The sequence below is a fragment of the Corvus hawaiiensis genome, chromosome 1 (assembly GCF_020740725.1).
Source record: "Corvus hawaiiensis isolate bCorHaw1 chromosome 1, bCorHaw1.pri.cur, whole genome shotgun sequence".
Classification (NCBI taxonomy): Eukaryota; Metazoa; Chordata; class Aves; order Passeriformes; family Corvidae; genus Corvus; species Corvus hawaiiensis.
In genome coordinates, this window is record NC_063213.1 from 45,024,691 (window position 1) to 45,043,508 (window position 18,818).

Genomic DNA, 18,818 nt, shown 5'->3' on the forward strand with positions numbered 1-18,818 from the left:
AGGAAACAGCTCAGCAAGGTTTTCAATCTAACAACTGCATGAAGGAGGGAAAAAAACATCCCCCAAGGAAAACTATCAGGTGATGTTTTTCTGAACCTTGGAAATCCTTCCTCTGTGTAAATTATGCTTTTATCGCAGCATTATATCATGAGAAATTGCTTTTCTGCATTTTGTATTACAAGAGTAGAAAATAAGATGAGAATAATAAACTTGGTAAACACCGACAGGTTTGTCTACAACAGTAATTCTGGTTTTAATTATTTTTTAAATTTTAACTAAATAAGAATGAGGTAATCATTCAGATTCATCTACATGCTAGTGTAGCATTCATCATTGTTTCAAGTTTCACATTTCTATCACCAAAGTAAGCATATTACTTTCTCTTCCTGCTATCCTAGTTTCTAGTGTGCCACAAGGCAGCAAATAAACACCTGGTGCTACTTTATGAGCTTTATCCATTGTGATTTTGGGGGTTAATTCCTATGCTAAGACTTTAATCATAACAATTCCAAAGAGAACAGAAGTACTTTCTTAAATTCCAAAAACATGAATCATTAAACCAACATCTCTGAGTAAGGCACAACCCAGCAGGGCTGCTATGCATCCACACTTCCTTCAATATGAACATTTTGATAGGTGATGACTGATGATAACATTAGAGATTCACATATACAGAGGCTACACAGCAGTCAGCAGCCCTCACTGCATGTAATAAGTGAACAGGGTTTATCAAAGCAAAATTATCTCTTGGTCCTTTTCTTGGGAAATTAGGTGAAGAAAAATTTTAATCAGTCTCGGTGGTGGCACCAACTCTAGAAAATATGGCAAACCAAAACTAACCTGGTTGCCTCATATGCCAAACTTAAAGGCAAGAGCGGTAAAAGAAATAAAGGGGGAATAAAATGAAGATTTTGATGAGCAGAAAGCTTTAAAAAGCTCCAAACCTACCACCCTCTTCCCCAACACCACCAACAGAAACTCTATGAAAGAACCTTACATGACATACACATAAATTAAAAGAGCTTTGGAACGAAACCCTATGCCTCCTTTCTAAGTGTGCCTTGTTAAGATGTAGGGGGAAAGGAAACAAGAAGAGATCTGAATTGTGTAAGCCAGTGCCAGAAAATACATCAGGGCACAGTTTTATCCTGCCTACTCACCCCTCTCATCTCTATGACCCCCAGAAGGCAGGCATTTGAAGACATGCTCAATTAATCTAATTAGATATATTTACATTTTGACTCAGCCACTCTACCATTCTGTCCTGAGAAATCCACATCATTTTCTTTTAAGTTTGCTCTTACAGCCAGTAACTTTTTGGCTGTTGGGCACAGGTGGCTCCTAGCATGTCTTAAATACCATCTCCAAATCACTTTATATTATCTTGTAAAAAATTCTGTGAATAAAATTCAGTACAAGTACTTACAGAGTATTAGGAAGTCCAAAAGTCTTAGAAAACTGTAGGAACAAGGCCAAAAATCTTAGAAAACACTAGGAAAGAACCTTTGTTCTGCCTTAGGAAGGAGTTAACAGGACGAAAAAGCTACGTGCCAACAGTGGTTAGAATTTCCATGAAGTAAGGACTGCAAAATTATTTGGGATCATGGCTCACAATATTCATGAAGAAAATGTGTAGGAAAAAAGATAACGTGGTGACTACATGTGCTAAAAATCTCTTGATAATGAAAGCAAGGGGAAAGTGTGGCTATTATCCATAACTAGAAAAGCAAGGCAAGTCTATGGTACCCCTGCCATAGCATCATGAAAAACGACAGGATTCTAAAGCCTCCACCTACACATAGGCATTTTTCTTTTAACATAAATCAAGTAAGTTAAACTAGTGGCTCACCTGCATATCAATAGTGAAATTAAAACCTAACTTTTATTTGCTAACATGCAAATGTTACTCTGGTTTAATCATACCAGTATAAAAAAAATCACTGTGCTGTTTACTTTGGAACTTTTCTAGCTGTTGGCCAAATAATGACTTATTTGCTTTGAAGGTTTTCCTTAAAGCTACATGCCTGTTAAAATTTTTCCTTCTTCCATCCCCCAACTGTAGATCTTGCTGTAGCAGCTGTAACAACAGCTGGGCAGTTTAGCAACTGTAAAAGACAAATGCCAATTTCTAGCAAAGGGCTATCTAGTAAAAGAAAACAGGGTCTGTAGCAAGTTTTTGCAGACTCCCCAACTATAAGATTTTACTCTGTAACTTGGCTCCAGCTGGAGAGCTGACTCTGTGCTTCTGCTAAACTCACCAGGCAGATTCCTGATCCTGTCTCTCATTCAGTTTTGACAGGGAAAAGTAATGTTGTTGTTGCAGGAAAAAACAATGTTCTGCCACACTATTTTACTAATTATTTGTGCTGATTCATATGCTCTTTTTAGTATCAACACTTATTAAAAGCAAGACTTTAATATCAGGCATTAATTAGAAACACACCTAGTATGTATCATGTCACCAAGATTAAGCTGACTCTAAATTCTGCATGTCTTGTACAGAGACCACCCCATTTGAAACAGAATGATCCAAATAAAATATGAAAATAAGCCTTCTTGTATCAAAACCCTATCACAGTAGTGGCTTTAGTTGTCAGAAAAGGGAAGGGAAAACAAAAACCCTAAACTTGTTCATAATGATCCATAGGGGTCTTCTTAGCTTTCTCAAGTCATTTACAATTGGCATATGTTAGAGGAGTCTAAAAATGTCTCTACATACTTTACTGATCTGAATTTATTAGGATAAGAACATTTGTAGCTTCTGTTGACTTTAATTGCAGTTGTGAGCATTAAGCTGCTCACAATATGCAGCCCACTTATTTCAGTATCTAAGTATAGGTTGTGTACCAGCCCAGAAGAATTGCCAATTGGAAACACTGCTCATGGTGCCAAAGTTGAAACTGAATGCTGAAAAGAATAAAACACTGCTTATTTCATTTGCTGTCTTTATCCTCCTCCTCCTCATCTCCACAACTCATGGGGAGTTTTACAAAATGGTTCAGCCTGTAAAGTAGCAGAGAGAAACTTGCAAGGAAACCTCCTTCTAGAAAAAAGATAACAGAAGACCATTATGAACAGTACCAAACAAAATCAACTGACCTTCTTGGGAACAAAACAGGCAGAGATGCCAGGGAATGCAAGGGAGAAATGTTGCTCTTAAAAAAAAATAAATTTGAAGTACTTTTGAAGTACATTTGAAGTACCATGTACTGTTTTGCTACAGAGACTAACATACTCTGCAAATAAGTACAGCAGTGACAGAAAAACATATGAAAAACAGTCAGGAGAGATTTTATGACTTGAACACAACTGTGCCAGGTTCTACTCCTTCAAAAAAAGTTTAAGAATTTCAATGTAGAAACAGGTTATGACCAACTGATCACAGAATTCAAGGAACTACTTAAATAGTTAAATATTGTACCATAGGTACAATAATTGATTGTGAAGGTATATGAAAATGTAATACCCTGAATATTCACCCAGAGCATCCTTCTCTTATTGCAAACATGCTGGCAAGGCACATGTTCTACTTCATGACACACACAGTAATGATCTGTTACAAGCTGTAATTGTTCCTGCACATGCACAAAAGAATATTGTGCTGTATCCCCAGGAAGACGCCCTGTGCTAGAAAGGGCAAAACCTACAGCTGAACACTGTGAGTCTTAATAGGAGCTGTAAGAAAAAGGATGAAGAAACTAATACTTACCATCTGTCCATTACCAATACAAAAATGAATTCCCCGTGGCTGGAGAAGTATTCACAAATGCTGAATTCTCACCATATACACTCTAATCATCTCTAAACTTTTTGATCCTGCACTCCTAGCAGTAAAAAAAATTTTGAGCATGCACCCCAATATACATAGGTTTATTTCTTTATAAAGTGTACACATGTATGATGAAGTTCCAGTATTTTCATCCCACGCACCAATGGATCATCTCACACACCCCACTTTGGAGACCACTGCTGTAATGAACAGAAGAACCAGTGCCAGCAAAACAAACATCTGCCCCAGATATTTGCTATGAATATCCATGCCAAAATCCTGTGGGCTCTGAGCTGGCTACTACAGCTAAGCTTTTGCTCATAGAAATGAAAAGTCAGTCTTACCAGTGGTGGTGGTGGAGGGGGCCCTCCAGAAGGTGGTGGTGGTGGTGGTGGAGGGGGCCCTCCAGAAGGTGGTGGAGGTGGTGGAGGAGGAGGTGGCGGCGGCGGTGGTGGCACAGGCATCCGCTCGGATTTCTAGCTTCACGCAGTTGTGAACAATATAGCCAAAGTCTATTTCCTTGAGGAGAAGGAAGGGAGGAGAAGGAAAAGTGGAAGAATAAAAAGAAAAAACAGAGAGGAATGTGTTTATACTCTGCAAGCTGAAGATTGGCCAAATATCTAGCTCTCAGCAGACTGAAGACTTTTATACTGCACTGCTTCCAAAACTACAGTACGAACAGCCTCATTACAGTTATGATGACAACATACATCTAAAGAGCAAGCTCACGGATCTGGGCCAGTGCCATGAGTACCAAATGCGTAGATGCTAGCCTGTCCAAATATTACATCTTGCCTTAACCTAGCCCATAGCCCTGAAATGCAGAGAACAAATCACAGTAGACCACATGTAGACTCTCCTGCTGGGAAAAAAACTCTGTTGACTTTAAGCCAGAGGTTTGCTGCTCTAAGGAGAGAGTAAGGGACTTTTTAAGGTTCAGCGGACTTACTCAATGTCTAAACAACAACCAAAAAAAACCCCCTCACGACTGAATAATAAATAAAGAAATAATTCTACAAATTAAAGCTTCTATTACCAAATGATATCATATCAAGGGCCAGACATCTCAAGTGTTAAAGTCATGTGTTTTTCCTGCCATTTTTAAATGTTAATTTTCACAATTCTTTAGTAATACACTGACAAAAAGACACGTATCTTCCAACAAAAGCTATATGCTTTTTTAAAAAAAATTTTTTTGGAGAATGATGGTGCATCACTCACTGATTTTCATACCTAACCCAGCCCTCAGCATGACTCAGTCATCCTTAAAGTTAACAAGAAACCCCTGTATTTCATTAGTAAAGTTGCAAATGAAAGTACTAGGCAGTGCCAAAGAGAGCCCTCTGCAAGCCATACTTGAAATCTTCTTTTGGTAGTGACACTTGGATCAATGCTCTGAACACATCTAGTTTTACATCTCGTTCTACATCCATCATGTCACAACTATCTTCTGAGACTCTTCACAATGTCATATAAAAGAGTATCAAAAACCCTACAATAACACAAAATATGTCATATGCTTTGTCTTTCCTGTCTGCAAGGCTTTATCTTAACAAGAAATTACATTGGTGTCTCGCATTTTCTCTTTATACATCTCTCTAGGTGATAATTTGTTTTCCTGTCTCCTGCAAGGTCTTAAAAACATTTTTCACATTTTGATGTTTTACTAGAAATGGATGTTAAGTTGAAAAGACCACAATTCCCAGACCCAATTCCCCCTGGTTTTCCCTTTATTTTTAAAAGCAGACACTCCACTCTTTTCCAGGATCATCTGTGCAAGGAGGAGGCACGACAGTTAAATCTGGAAAAGTTCAGGAGAGAAGACGACACAGAAATGAGGCAAGTTACAGTCTTGTATATCTGGGGAATATCTGGCTGTTTTGTTAGAGGGTTAGACTGGAACAGGCAGTGAAATTAAAATGTACATGCAGACTTGTTCACTTCCTACCTAGTGTACATGAACAATATCCAGATAATATCTGAGTATTTTTCTCCTTCTCTATCTCGTAAAATACTTAATGGGAGATCAGTCAGAAATTAAACATGCAGAGCCTCTGAAATGCTCACTTTCTCCCTTGAGAGATTGCTATTCAAAGGACTGGCATATCAGAGCACCCTGATATGTAACAGAATTGGTTGCAATCACTTTAATAATCACTTAATGAAGCTTTCCAAGAAAGCTGGCATCACAGCATCTCCACCATTCCACCCTCATTGTTGCCCTATTCAAAAACCCGTTATCAGAAGATATCTCTTTTCCTCAATTAAGCCATTCAAAAACATGGACATAAGGAGAATGAGTCTTCCCAGCTAATAATATGTTTCGGGCTAGTATCTTCCTACCCTGCAATACAGACCTTTTGTCTTCATTAAGGATTTAGAATGGAAAATATGCTCTTAGTCAAATTAGAAAAAAAAAAAAAATAGAACCCACGCTCCTGTGGCAGACCACATGAATGGCAGCAGGAGGTTGAGCACACTGGAGGCAAGCAGCAGCGGGAGAGAGGAAATGGGAATCGGCTCTTGCTATTTAAAAGTCACAATCTGAAATGCCATCAGATGACTTTTCTAGCTGCCTCTCTACCAGTTCCTGCCCCAGCACCTGTTCCTCCAAATGATGCAGCCAAAATTCAAGGACTAGAAACTGTGTGACTATCTACAACCCAAAATTCAGTGCAGAGGAAATGTTCACCATATATCCCACTCCCATATCCTCCTGTCCAGTGGCATCAGGGAAAAATGCATTTAGTGGGGTTATAACACACAGCCCTTGAATGAAATACTGGAGACACCATAGAGCTTTCCTCCCATGCTGTTTCAAACCCCCTACAAATAAACCATCTTTTGTCTCTTACCACAAATTCAAAGGTTCGATGTCCTGACCTTGGCATGCTTTTTAAATTCATTAAAATTCATGGTTTTTATACCAGCACTGTAACAGGGTAATGCCTACACAATGAAGAACCATTTTCCACATTAGGGCTCTATTTGTTCAAGTGGTCTTTGTAAGGAGCGCTGCCACCTCACAAGTAGACGCTGCATGTTGATAAAGGCAGGAATCTTCAAGCTAACTTACAATAAAAAACATTTGGCTCTTAGCTTTTAGTCATAACTGCATGATCTACACTTTTTAATATGTAGGATTGGCTACGAGAACCTCTTTTGTAATACTGCAGCTATCTCACGTGGACTGTATTGGAAGAAAATTATGGAGAAGGCTGCAACACTTCCAATACATCAACACATGTTACTTGGAGGCCTCTGTTCCTTGGTTAAAGGCTGTATTTAATTAACCTCTCATTATATTTTTATATATATATATATTTTAATATATATATAAAAATAATAGATATATTAAATAAATATAATATATATAATATAGTATATATATTATACATATTATATAAAAAACCATGGCCAGCAATTTCACACAATAGCTTCAGAACATGCCGAGTTCATGGATTTCCACATAATAATCTAAATAAACTCTGAATTAAAACAAAAAAAGGAGTATCATACTGATCAGCTCTAGTGTCTGTAAGAGCCAGGCAAGAGGGAAATGCTACAAAGGATCCTTAAGACACATGTGACCTTTCTCCACTCCTTTAAATATACATACCTATAATTGGAAGAGAAGGGTCTGAACTACTCCTGAGGGACAGAAATAAAAAGATACAATTCAAAAAGCTGGCAATAGGTGGAGGAGAGAAGCCTGTATGTTTAACCTCAGTTTCCTAAGACAAGAAGCAATGTAAATCTTTCGTTGACTTAAACATCACAAAACAGAATCAAGCCCAACAATTGTAGAATTTATTGCTAAAAAAGAGAAAAAATCCCAAACCCTGCCTGTTCTAGTCCATCTCCCTACCAAAGCAAGGTTGTACATTTTTTTTAGTGCTTTCTGTATTCTAATTTTAGGTGTCCCAAATAATGTGGCTTTTATTATTTCCCTTGGGAAGCTCTTTCCCAAATAACTCTTTTAGTTCAAATTGCCTGACACGCAGCCTAATTTCTCCTTCTCTTAGTTTGATCCCATTTGCACTCCACTGCAGATGACTCTACCTTGTTCCAAGCAAAATAGTTTCTTCTACTGCTCAGCATCAGCTTTGTGGAATATAAGAATTTTAATTCAAAAGTACATTTACAAGGACTTGTTATACTTTTTGAGTTGTTTTACTTCTCACAAGGCAGTGAACTTCTCATCAGTCAGAGAATATTATTACTCTTCTCTGATCTCAAAACAATTGGTCTTCTTTTGTTCTGTTGGTAAGGATAATTCTAAACCTGGTAATTTCAGGTGTCACAGATTGTTCCTTGTGTGTTCTCACCACACATGCTTGAATAGCAGCTGGGTTTAAGAACCACACTGCAGTGATCAGTGTAAGAACTCAATCTCTACATTTCTGAAGGCCCAAATAAAGTCTTCACCCAGACTTTAATTTTAAAGTGTCAACGAGACAGAGGAGGTGAAGATCTTTCTTCTTCATGGACTGCTCTTTCAATCTTGTCCTGGATTTGCCCGTGGGAAACTCAAAACCTCTGCCTAAGCTTTTCTGTAGCTTTGTTCTCACTTTGCCCAGCTGCCAGACATGCACAAACTCTGATCCAAACGCTTCCCAAAAGTCTCCTCCTGAAGTGTCACTGCCACAGCAGCAGTGCAGGGCTCACACTAAAACAAAATCCTGATGGGAGCAGAGAGCCACACTAAGAAACAGTGGATTTTGGACAGCAGTTGACATGTCTCCTGCCACACTGACATTCAGCAGAACCACCACAGGTGTGCCTGCAAAAACTATTCTAAAATACCTTCACCCATCAAGGAAAGGAAATGCATGAAACAGCTGTACCTTCAATTTAGTACAATGTCTAGAAGGGGAAAAGACAGAGGGAAAAAAAAATCACAATTATTTAAATGTGCATAATATGCATTAATGCACTAAACTCTAAATAGGGGTATTTTTTAAATGGCCAATGTCCTTAGGTCTTTAGGTGGTATAGTCATTAATATGAAACAACACAGTTGGAATTGAAAATCTGACTCTTATAACCAAATTGGAGAAAGGACTGCAAAAAAACTGATTCATTATTACTGGATTTGCAATCACTGCAGCTGTACACTCTGAAGTAGGTAATACAGCTTTGGGGAAATGTACAGGTTTTCTTCCTTCAAAGGAGAGGCTGGGGTGGATATTTCAAAGGTGTGCAGGAAACCTAATCTATAATATTGGTCTTATTTTCTTGACTAAAAACTGAAGAAAAAAGTAGACCACAAACTGGTTTTATCTTTTAATCAACTTTTATATAATCAAATACGATTTCCTCATTAACTGTACTGTTCTGAGTTACAGCTTTTAAGTCCTTATATTTCAACAGAAAAGTCAAATAATTTCAAAATCACTTGTGAAAAAACAGCATCACTAAGCATCTGCTCAATTTTCATGGTCTGAAAAGTAGACAATGAGTGTAGTTGTGTGCCCATTTGCTCCTGTGAAACATCACTGAAGAACAGCTGAAATCATTGGTATGTGCACTCCACAGATCTTTTAAAGACAATACAACACGTGTAGATACAGGGAAGATTAAAAACAGAAGAGTAGATGTGTGTTACACAGATCAACTTTCCTGCTGTCACTATCACACAACTGGAAAAGACTTGAAAAAAGCTTCTGTTTGGAATGAGCTGGTCTAGATTCTAATTTTAAGAGAATCAAGCCATTTAATTTTTAAGCATTGGATGCTACATCTTTTCTTCTTTTTAGAGTGTTAATGACATTTTGTGTTTAGAGAACAGAACAAGGAAGAATCAAGGTAGAGCCTCTGAATATCCTGTCTCTTTTTCACCCTGCAAAGATAACCCCATTCACAAAAGAGCTGAGAGTCCCTGCTGCATTTGAGACATTTAAGAACTGTGCAGAAGTGTCAAACTGTTAGAACCTTCATTTACAGAAGAAAGGCAAACACCCATACACATACCAATCTTACTATATGTATATTAAGACTTTCACATGTATATTCCTACAGCTGACTAAGAAAACTCCAGCCTTTCACCATCTCCTAACAGTTGTACACCTGAACTGTGTACAACTTGAGAGAAATTTCTGCTCTCGGTCACCACTTACATCACTGCAACTAAAGGCAGCATCTGGCTTTTTCAATTTCATTGGAATGTGCAAACCTTAATGAAGGGCTCTTTCTCCATTAAATACCTGATGAAATACTTATAAGCAGCACTGGTCTTCTACAGGGTCTGCAGGATTGTCTCAAAGCACGTAACAGTATCCTGAATTTAAGCCAAGGACCGTAAGTTTCCCTCAGCTTGGACTATTTCCACCAGGCTTAATGCAGTTAAGGGCTGCATCCCCTTTCTGCCTGAAAAAAACCCAGCATGATTCTTACTCTGTCAGAAGCCTGATAAAATTGCCACAAGCTGTCCAGGGCTGACCCAGCAGGACAGGAATTTGAAGACGCCTTGCTTCCATGTGTGCTGTGAGCAGATCTCTGCTGGGCTCCCTGTGGTGCTGAGGGCAGAAATTACAGTGCTATGGCTTGACAAACCTCCCTTCAGAGGCAAAGCTGCACAGATGACTTCACATCCCTACATATGACTATTTCAGGGTGTAGCTTCCTCTGCTCCATGGGGATCTGCCATAGATGACTGATTGTAAGGGAGCAGAATAAGAGAATTCATCATCCTCTTTCAAATAAAGAGTAAAAGAACAACACATACCAACAAGAAATATGTTGTGCCTATAGTAGTGTTAACCTGAAGTTAGAGAGTCCAAAGACAAATGAGGTAAATTAGAAGTAATTAGGACTTGCACAAAGACATAACTTTTCAAAGGAAACAATTTATATGAAGGGTTTCCTTGAAATTAATACCGCATCATCCACACAAAGACAGACACGGCTTGTTTCACTGACAGATATACAAACAATGGTGTATTTGATAATAGCAAAGTTAATCATTGGCCTAAGCTAAAGAAAGTGCAGCTCAGTAGAAGTTCAAGGTCACTGCCACATTCTGAAGACAGCTGTTTACTCTTATACTCCTCAAGAGTATCAGTGTGAGCAGCACTTGATCTCTCTCTGTAGAGGTAATTTGATGTTTCAGGTTAACATTTGCAAGTTTTGAAGCTTCTGCTAAGAAGCTAATTGTATTTTTTCACATAATTATTAATGATATATTCCTTTATAGTTAATCATATATTTATTTACTCTGTATTTGTATAATACAGAGTTATTTGAAAAGTATACCTGTACACAGAATGGTTTCCACAAAAAAAAATTTCAAACATTGTTTAACCAATTTCCTTAACAGAAGAAAGTTTTGCTTTCCAATTAAGTAGCTAGCATCAAAATAGAAAATGCAAACAAGGCAGTATTCAGCATCTTGCTCTTCTATATTTGCTATAGACAGCTCAAACCCTGTTTTAAAATGTCAGTCAAGTGAAAAGAATTTGCAAACGTGGGTATTGGAAGACTAGAGGACTTTAAAAATCCAGTTCTTAAATAATTCTGAAATTTCCACTTTCAACCACATGAAATTTTATCAGAGGTTCTATTTTCAGAGCTTTACATGTAGAAAAGATAAATTTACAGAAACCTGTATGCATGCCACATCAGGCTGATAGCTACCAGCTTAAGAGACAATCTAATACTGGCCATGCAAGAAAAATAAATTTTGCTGTTAAACATGCACCATTCTTTCCTGCAATACAGTATGAGGCCTCAGCATGGACTGTGGTCACCGTATGTGATAAGGAGAACTGTCTTTCACAAGGGATGTAAAACACAATGACCTGCAGGAATAAGTTGCCAGGGAAATCCTCACCTCAAAGAAAGACAGGGAAGCTTTGATTTTGGTTTTCAGTGAAATTGTGATTACCTAATTACCATTCCAAATCAATTTCCAGTGGTAAAAATGTTAGCCCTAAAGGCCTAACAATTTAAACTGTAACTTCTGAACATGCTTATTCATTCTCACTTTCATGTCCTTTTCTGTCAATCCCATTGAAGCTGCTGTTCCATTTCAATGACATAATTGATAGCTTCATCTCAGATGGTCTTTACACCAAGGTAAGGCTTCCATATTTACAAGTACCTAACTATAAACCCCTGTGTTGTTAAGAAAGCCTTGCTATGCTACCTTAATATTGCATTTTTGCTATTTTAACTAACTCATTGTTCTGAAAAAATAATATGCAATATGTTCTCATTGTCCCTTGAGTGTCAAAGCTGATATCAAACTTCCTGTGTGCATAAAGGTGTAAATATGTCTTCTTGTACAGAAAATTGTTAGCTGTTTTTAAAGACGGTGCCCAAAGTATCTAGCTCCAATCTTACATCCATTTACTCAGGAAAATGATTTTACTTTGTACAATGAACAACAAATTGCAGTCATTTTCAATTGCAACAAAAAAAATAATCCCAGACAAAAGATGTTTTGATTTGTAGACCTAGTTCTGAATTGCTAGTAAAACAAAGTTCTCAGAAAAAAACAATATGAATTTATTAAACTGAAGTTTCAACCCTTTAACTTACTAAAGGACTTCATTTCTTGGGAAATGAAGGAAAAGGACTTGTAATTTCTTGGGAAAGTCATTATATTTACAGAGGAATTTGTGTTTGATATCTACCTGTACACATGGCATAAGCAATGAACATCAGGGATCCGAAAACACTCAACTAACTTTGCTGCCTGATGAAGAAGGAAAATGATTCTAGAGATTAAATGGCAATAGAAGATATTTTTGCATTTGTATCTACCATAGGCACAAAGGAGAAAAGTGGTTTTCTGTGAACAGCTCCCAAGTATACTTTCAGAGCAATCAGTATCTGCTACCATCAGACCAAGCAGGTTAAAGATGAGGACTCACTTGCTCCCCTGAATTCTGGTGTGAGGTTTTATGCTGGTTTTGGACTTCAAATTTCACATTAACCAGTCTGGATCTGGCCCTTCCTCTTTCTTTATTTCACTTTGTGAATATTTCGTCCCTTTTCTAGTGGTTTACCAGTCTCTCCATTCCCACTCCACTTTCTTTGCCCATGTCACCATTCACAGCACCTGTTGCCTGCTGTTGATGCAAGGCTAGGCGAGAAGAGGCATTTTATTTAAAAGGTAGAGTTGTCTGCCCTGGGGAAAGAAACACTGTGCATGGTGCAAAAGTAAGTAACTCTGCATGATGATACTAGAGCATAATAGCACAGGCTATTAGTACTGAGAAAAAACAGAAGAAATGCAGAGCTAGGCTGATCCAGCTCTGCAAAAAAAACCCAGAAAATGTGATTCTAGGAGATATCAGGATGTATATCCTGACTAGAACTTGTAAGTATTAGTGCCAATGTACAAAGCCCCACCTGATGGATTGGATAAAAGATTGAAGTATTGGAGAAAAACAAGCAGGTAAAACAGTCTGGGCAGAGGAAAGGAGCAAAGCAACCACAGTATACTCGTTCTGCAACTACACCAGGCCTTTGCAGCTCTTGGTACAGCTTGTTCAGAGCAAGCCCAAGTACCCCCACGTGGAACTGCATCAGTTGTCCTAATGTTAAGTTAATGTAAACTCATGATCACTTGATCCAAGAATATTTTGTACAATCTGCTTCTGCATAATTTCCTTGCTACTTAGTCATTTCAAGGCTAAAAACGGCTTTCATTCTGCATTAAATGCCCTGTTAGGCCCCACATCTATCACTCACACAGTACATTACAGAGAGAGTCTCCACCTCCTCTGCCAATTTACTAACCTAAGGACTAATCCACCTCTTATTTTTTTATGCCAAATTTTCCTTTGTTTTCAGTGGAAGTGAGATCAGTTCTTTAGGGTATAAGTCTGAAAATATTCAAAGAAACACAATCTACATCAACAGAAGTAATATCTCTAACGTGTTAAGCTGTTCACACTCACACAACTGACCAATAAAAGCAACTTTCTGTCCAAATCCCAGGCAGAATTTGACAGATACTTTTGCAGTGATTTACATATCCTCAAGAGGAGCAAACATTCCCTCTGAAAATAAGTTGCTAAAGCCCCAGTCTGTTTTCCTGGTATGTAAGCCTGGCTTGCCTTTTATACGCATGGTTTTCTTTATGTGTCTACTCAACTAACACAGCAGGTCTATAGATTTTGAACAGATATAGGGTTATTTACTTTCTTCTTTAGCACATTAAAAATGTGTAACTGACTTGGACAAAGGCCAAAAACCTGTCAGGACTGTTTTATACACATCAGTAGTGCTGGTGCATACATATTTTTCTCTCACACAAAACTATGCCAGTTAGGAAAGAAATACTATAATAGCTTTAAACAATAAAGTACAAAAGAGGAACGAAAAATCCCAAGACCTTCTTTGTGATCCAGTACCATATTCTGTTCTCCTCCTTTTTTTTTTTTTTTTGTTACTTATGGAAAACACGATAGAGAACTAGGAAAACTTAAATGGTACAGCAGTCATTTACAGACCTGTGTATGGCTCGTGAAAGAGACCAGCACAAAGGGGTTACTATCTCTGAACTTACTCATTCACTTCATTCATTTTACCCCTCTCTTATGAATGAAGCAGAAGCACTGTAATTTATAGCCAACACTTCCATTTGTCAAGGCAGACACTGCAGTTGCCACCGGTGTAAATGAAGGTTGTAGAATATCCATTACACAGAAGCTGCAGAGCAGACACAGTTTGTTTGGTTTTCTTAGACACTTTTAAGAGCAGGGTCAAGACTGAGCAAGTGCTTTCACGCTGAATTTTCTGTTCTTATGCTTAGAGAACTTAATCTTGTAGGGACTTTTGGCCCAGTTTTCCTCTGCTTTTCACTTCAGCACTTAACACTGTAGCTATAGCATAGGTGCTGTGCTGCTCTGCTCTGCCTGGGCTGGCTACAGAGTGACACCATTCACACCACAGACAGTTATATATATATCTATTTGTACAATGGTGAAAGCTGACACAGGGTCAATGCAAAGAAGATGCATGATCTTATTTGAGAGAGAGATATTTCTGGTAGTGAAATCTGTTTCAGCTGTTGTTTCAATTACCGTGGCATGTTTTTGCATCTCCCGAAAATCCTTTAGCTTTTTCACATACTTTCAAAGCAATGAAAAGGCAGCTTTACAGCTGTCATGTATGTAATACTGAATGAGTCCACTTCATAATACTCAGAAGTCAAATTAAGGTGGGTGTGCTCAAAAAAATACAATTTTGTCTAAAAATACAGTTTCTTTCTTTCCAATCTGGAAACCCCAAGGACATTTTTTTCTGTTTGCAAATATAACACTCTTTATATCTCTGTTCATCCTGGCTACAAAGCCACCAGAGAACCCTGATGCAGAATGACCGCAGATAAAAAAGCAACTGTGAAGTACCATGAAGGTTTTGCTACTATAAGCCCGTTTTCAGAAAGCTTCAGTCTTTCAAAGACAGTAACTACTTTGTGTAAGAACACAGACTAATTGAGGAAGATCTATAAGAACAGTGTTAAAGGCATTCCAGAAAGCTGCATCTCAAAACTGCATAGCAGCCACTGGTAACTCAGTGTAATGTGAGTACTAAAGACTTCTAGATAAAAGACTTTACTGGATATCTCACTTGATTATTATGTTTATTTAGATACTAATTTCACATACACTCTGAAGAAGACAGGAATCTTTATTCTGGCATAGCAGAGCCAAATATTTCCCCAGAGTTTCAACTTTTCATCTGTGATCTCATTTATTAGAGCTTAAATTAACTGCATAAAATATGCACATAATAATGCAGCAGATGCTCACACACATGCAGGATCAGTAACTTACAGGGCAAGAAAGCTGAGCTGAGCCTGTCCAGTCTCACCTACTCTGCATGACTGAACAGAATTTGTCCCAGTCACAGAGCACAGAGAAGAAAAGCTTCCACAAAAGCAAATGCTTCTGAAAAAATAATGTAATTCTTATCTGTGAGTTATGAATTACAAAGAGATTTGATATCAATATTTTCAATGTTTTGCTTCTCTTTGGAGCTAAAGTATTTAAAAATATTAATATTAAACTTTTTAATACTTAACATAAGTTAATATTTATTTTAGATGTAAAATACTAAATTGTGTTATTCTACTTCGGAGTTCTCAACATCTCTCTCTTAAAGTGTGCAAATATTTTTCTATTTGTTATGACTAAGATACTATTTTCTGTTCAAGGCCTTCTTTTCAGAGGACAATGAGTTTCCCAAAATACTGACCTCATCAAGCAATAAAATTACTAAGTATAAAGATCATCTATTAGCATCTGGCTATATCCTGTTAGGACATTCAACAACCAGTGCTGACTTTCACGGTGTGATTGCTGAGATGTGACACTTCTGTGTTTTGATTCACTGCTAAAAATCAACAATCTAAATACTTTCTGCAAATTCAGATTTAGTAGTCATTATGTACAGACTCCAAATATTGACTGTCTATTCCCCTACTGCAGTAACAGAAATTGAGATGCTACAGGATCTTTGTTTATATTTCCTCTTGTAGGTGCAGAAGGAGTGAGAGAAAAAAAGAGGAAGATGCTTTGTATTATAATACATAATTTGATAAATACAGTCATATGTTGCCCTTTCCAGTGCAGTACAATCACAGAATCTGAATTTCAAGTGCATCTCAATCATTTTCAGGCACAGATCCAAACCAGCAATAACTTGAGCACTGCAGCTAATGAATTAAGCATTGCATCTGCCCCTAAGCAACCAAAGTCTGTATGCAAAGCTGATCAAACTATTTATACACCCCTGTCTTTAGAGAATATATATCCTTGATTAAAAAAGACAAATAAAAGAAGTTTCATACTTAAATTGCAAGCCCCATTCCCTAACCTGCATCTTCTCCAGGAAAAACATCAACTCCCACAGCATTCTTCGTGGTTATGAGTCTAACCCAGATTTTGTCACCATCTACAGCAAAACAGCCGAAGCAGTCTATCAATTTAAAAAAGCACACTCACGCAATCTGCTTTAAGGGTCCCACACTGAGCTTCTCATATGTTACCTTGCACATGGAAGCCGGTACCTGACAGCAAGGCAGACTCAACCCTTCCACTGCACGCAGGGAAATGTCCCGTACGAGCCGTGGGTGGCAGCAGCGTCGGCACCGCCTGCGCATTCCAGCCGGGACACTGTTTTGGGTCACAGGTTCACGCAGCGAACCGGAACCATCCCCACGCACACGGACCTAACAAGTGTCCCAGCTCCCACTGCCACCACGGAATGAAGTTGCATGCATGTCCTTGATCATCTGCCCTATGGCTTGTCCTTCACTACTTTTCAAAACCAAGACAAGTACAAGGCACGTGAACGGAAGATGTTAACATTGATTATACAAACACACGTTGTTAAATAAACAGGAACTTGTGCTGGTCGTACAGATGGAGAAACTGAAAACCCTGATTGTATCAGGAAGCAGTTCAACGACTTGATTCATGCGGCGTGCACAGTAACAGGTATCACTGCTATCGCAATTTCAGCAATATGTCACTGTCTGAATCAGCAGGAGCACTTGCAGACTTTAGCCCGTACATCCAGACTGCTCCACGACCGTTCTGTGTGGAAATCTTCAAACTTTATCTTATATCAGTGTTTCCTCTCCTAAATCAGACTTATTTTGCTATCTTTCAGAAATCTCGCTTAGTAATATTCCACTTTCAGGACCAAACAAAATTAAGGCATGTTGGCCTCATGTGTCCTGCCTATTCTCAAACCCCAGAATTTCTTGTGCGACTCAAACCCACCCCGCCTCCACACCCCAGGGATGCGGGCTGTCACATAACCCACCATCTCCATGCCTTTGCAAACTCCGAGCATATCCAAAGAGAAATAAAAAATCCGCATGCTACCCTTTACCAACACATTCCCTGTCGCTCCGTATTAGCGCAAACAGGCTGATGCGAAAGTCACTAGATTTTAGTCTCAATTTTACCCATGTTAATTATTATTAAATCTTTAAGAGCTTCTTTCCAACATTTCTCCAGCATCCCCCCTCCAATATGAACGTAAGTATTTAATACACAGTAGTTTTCACAGTCAGCCCCGTTTTCTCGGCTGACCTATTCCAGCACATCTACTTCAAGGACGAGAACTAGGAAAAAAAAACTTCTTCCCATCCACCGCCGCCTGAAAACAACCCGTGTTCCTCTGCTTGGCAAAAGAGGAGCAGCACCGCGCACAGCCCGTGCCTGACCTGCAGCCACGCTTCCTGCTCCGCCGCCGGGAGTACCCACATCCCAGGGGCGCGGGTGTCCCGGTCACCCCGCGCCCTCGCTGCCCGCCGGCCGGGCGCTGCCGGGGCCGGGGCCGAGCCGCGGCCCGAACTTTGTCCGCCGAGTCGTCTCTGCCCCCGCAGCGCGGGGGGAGCCCCGGCCCGGCCCCAGCGGCGACCGGGGGGAGGCGGCGACCGCGCCCCCGCCTCGACTGACAGAAGCTGTGAGGGAGCCCGGGGACACCGGGGACCCCCAGCCCCGCCGCCGCGCCCCTTCCGCGCCCACCTGCTCGGCGACGGTGCCGTCGCGGCCGGGGCGGCTCCTCCCGGGCAGAGGGCGCCAGGTACTGCGGCCTCCCGTCTCTGCTGGCGGGGGCGGGGGAAGGAGCGCAGGGATCTTAAGATCCTGAGGGGAAAAAGCCCGCCCCGGTCTTCACGAGGGAATAAAAATAAATATATATTTTTAAAAGTAGTAATTTAACACACATGCACACTCATACACACCCCGCCCACCCGCGGGTCCCACTTTCCATCCCCACCCCTGGGAACGCGGCGACTTTGGTGCGCGGGTGAAGTCCAGCTGCAGCCTGGCGCACCCTCCCACATGCTGGTGCCTCGGCAGAGCTAAAGATATTTTTAAAAGCCCACGTGGATGCCACAGTGCTGCCCCATGACACGGAAAAAAGATGGCACTACCTTCTCCCCCTGCCCAAAGACGTCCACCTGCCAAGCCACTTCTGCCCAGCAGTACCGTGAGGGTCTTGCACTTGGAGCTGGCTGGGTGTCCTTGGCTTTTGTACCCCTGATTCTGCACTACTAGAAGCACCTGGAAAAAAA

General features: G+C 39.7%; 1 protein-coding gene across 8 annotated transcripts in view; it reads right to left on the minus strand.

Moving 5' to 3' along the window:
* WIPF3 (WAS/WASL interacting protein family member 3) overlaps positions 1-18,354 on the minus strand; it is a 35,139-nt gene extending 16,785 nt beyond the window's left edge. Inside the window, exons 1-2 of one of the 8 annotated variants that reach the window (XM_048302648.1) lie at positions 18,268-18,354; positions 4,114-4,288 (exon numbers count right to left, since the gene is read on the minus strand). In XM_048302648.1, coding sequence (XP_048158605.1) covers positions 4,114-4,233 — 120 coding nt within the window. In that variant the 5' untranslated portion in view covers positions 4,234-4,288; positions 18,268-18,354. Of the gene's footprint in view, positions 1-4,113; positions 4,289-16,731; positions 17,404-17,963; positions 18,220-18,267 lie in introns of those variants that run through there. The other 7 variants (XM_048302665.1, XM_048302684.1, XM_048302633.1 and 4 more) reach the window with 7 other exon arrangements.
* Between the last annotated feature and the right edge of the window lie 464 nt (positions 18,355-18,818).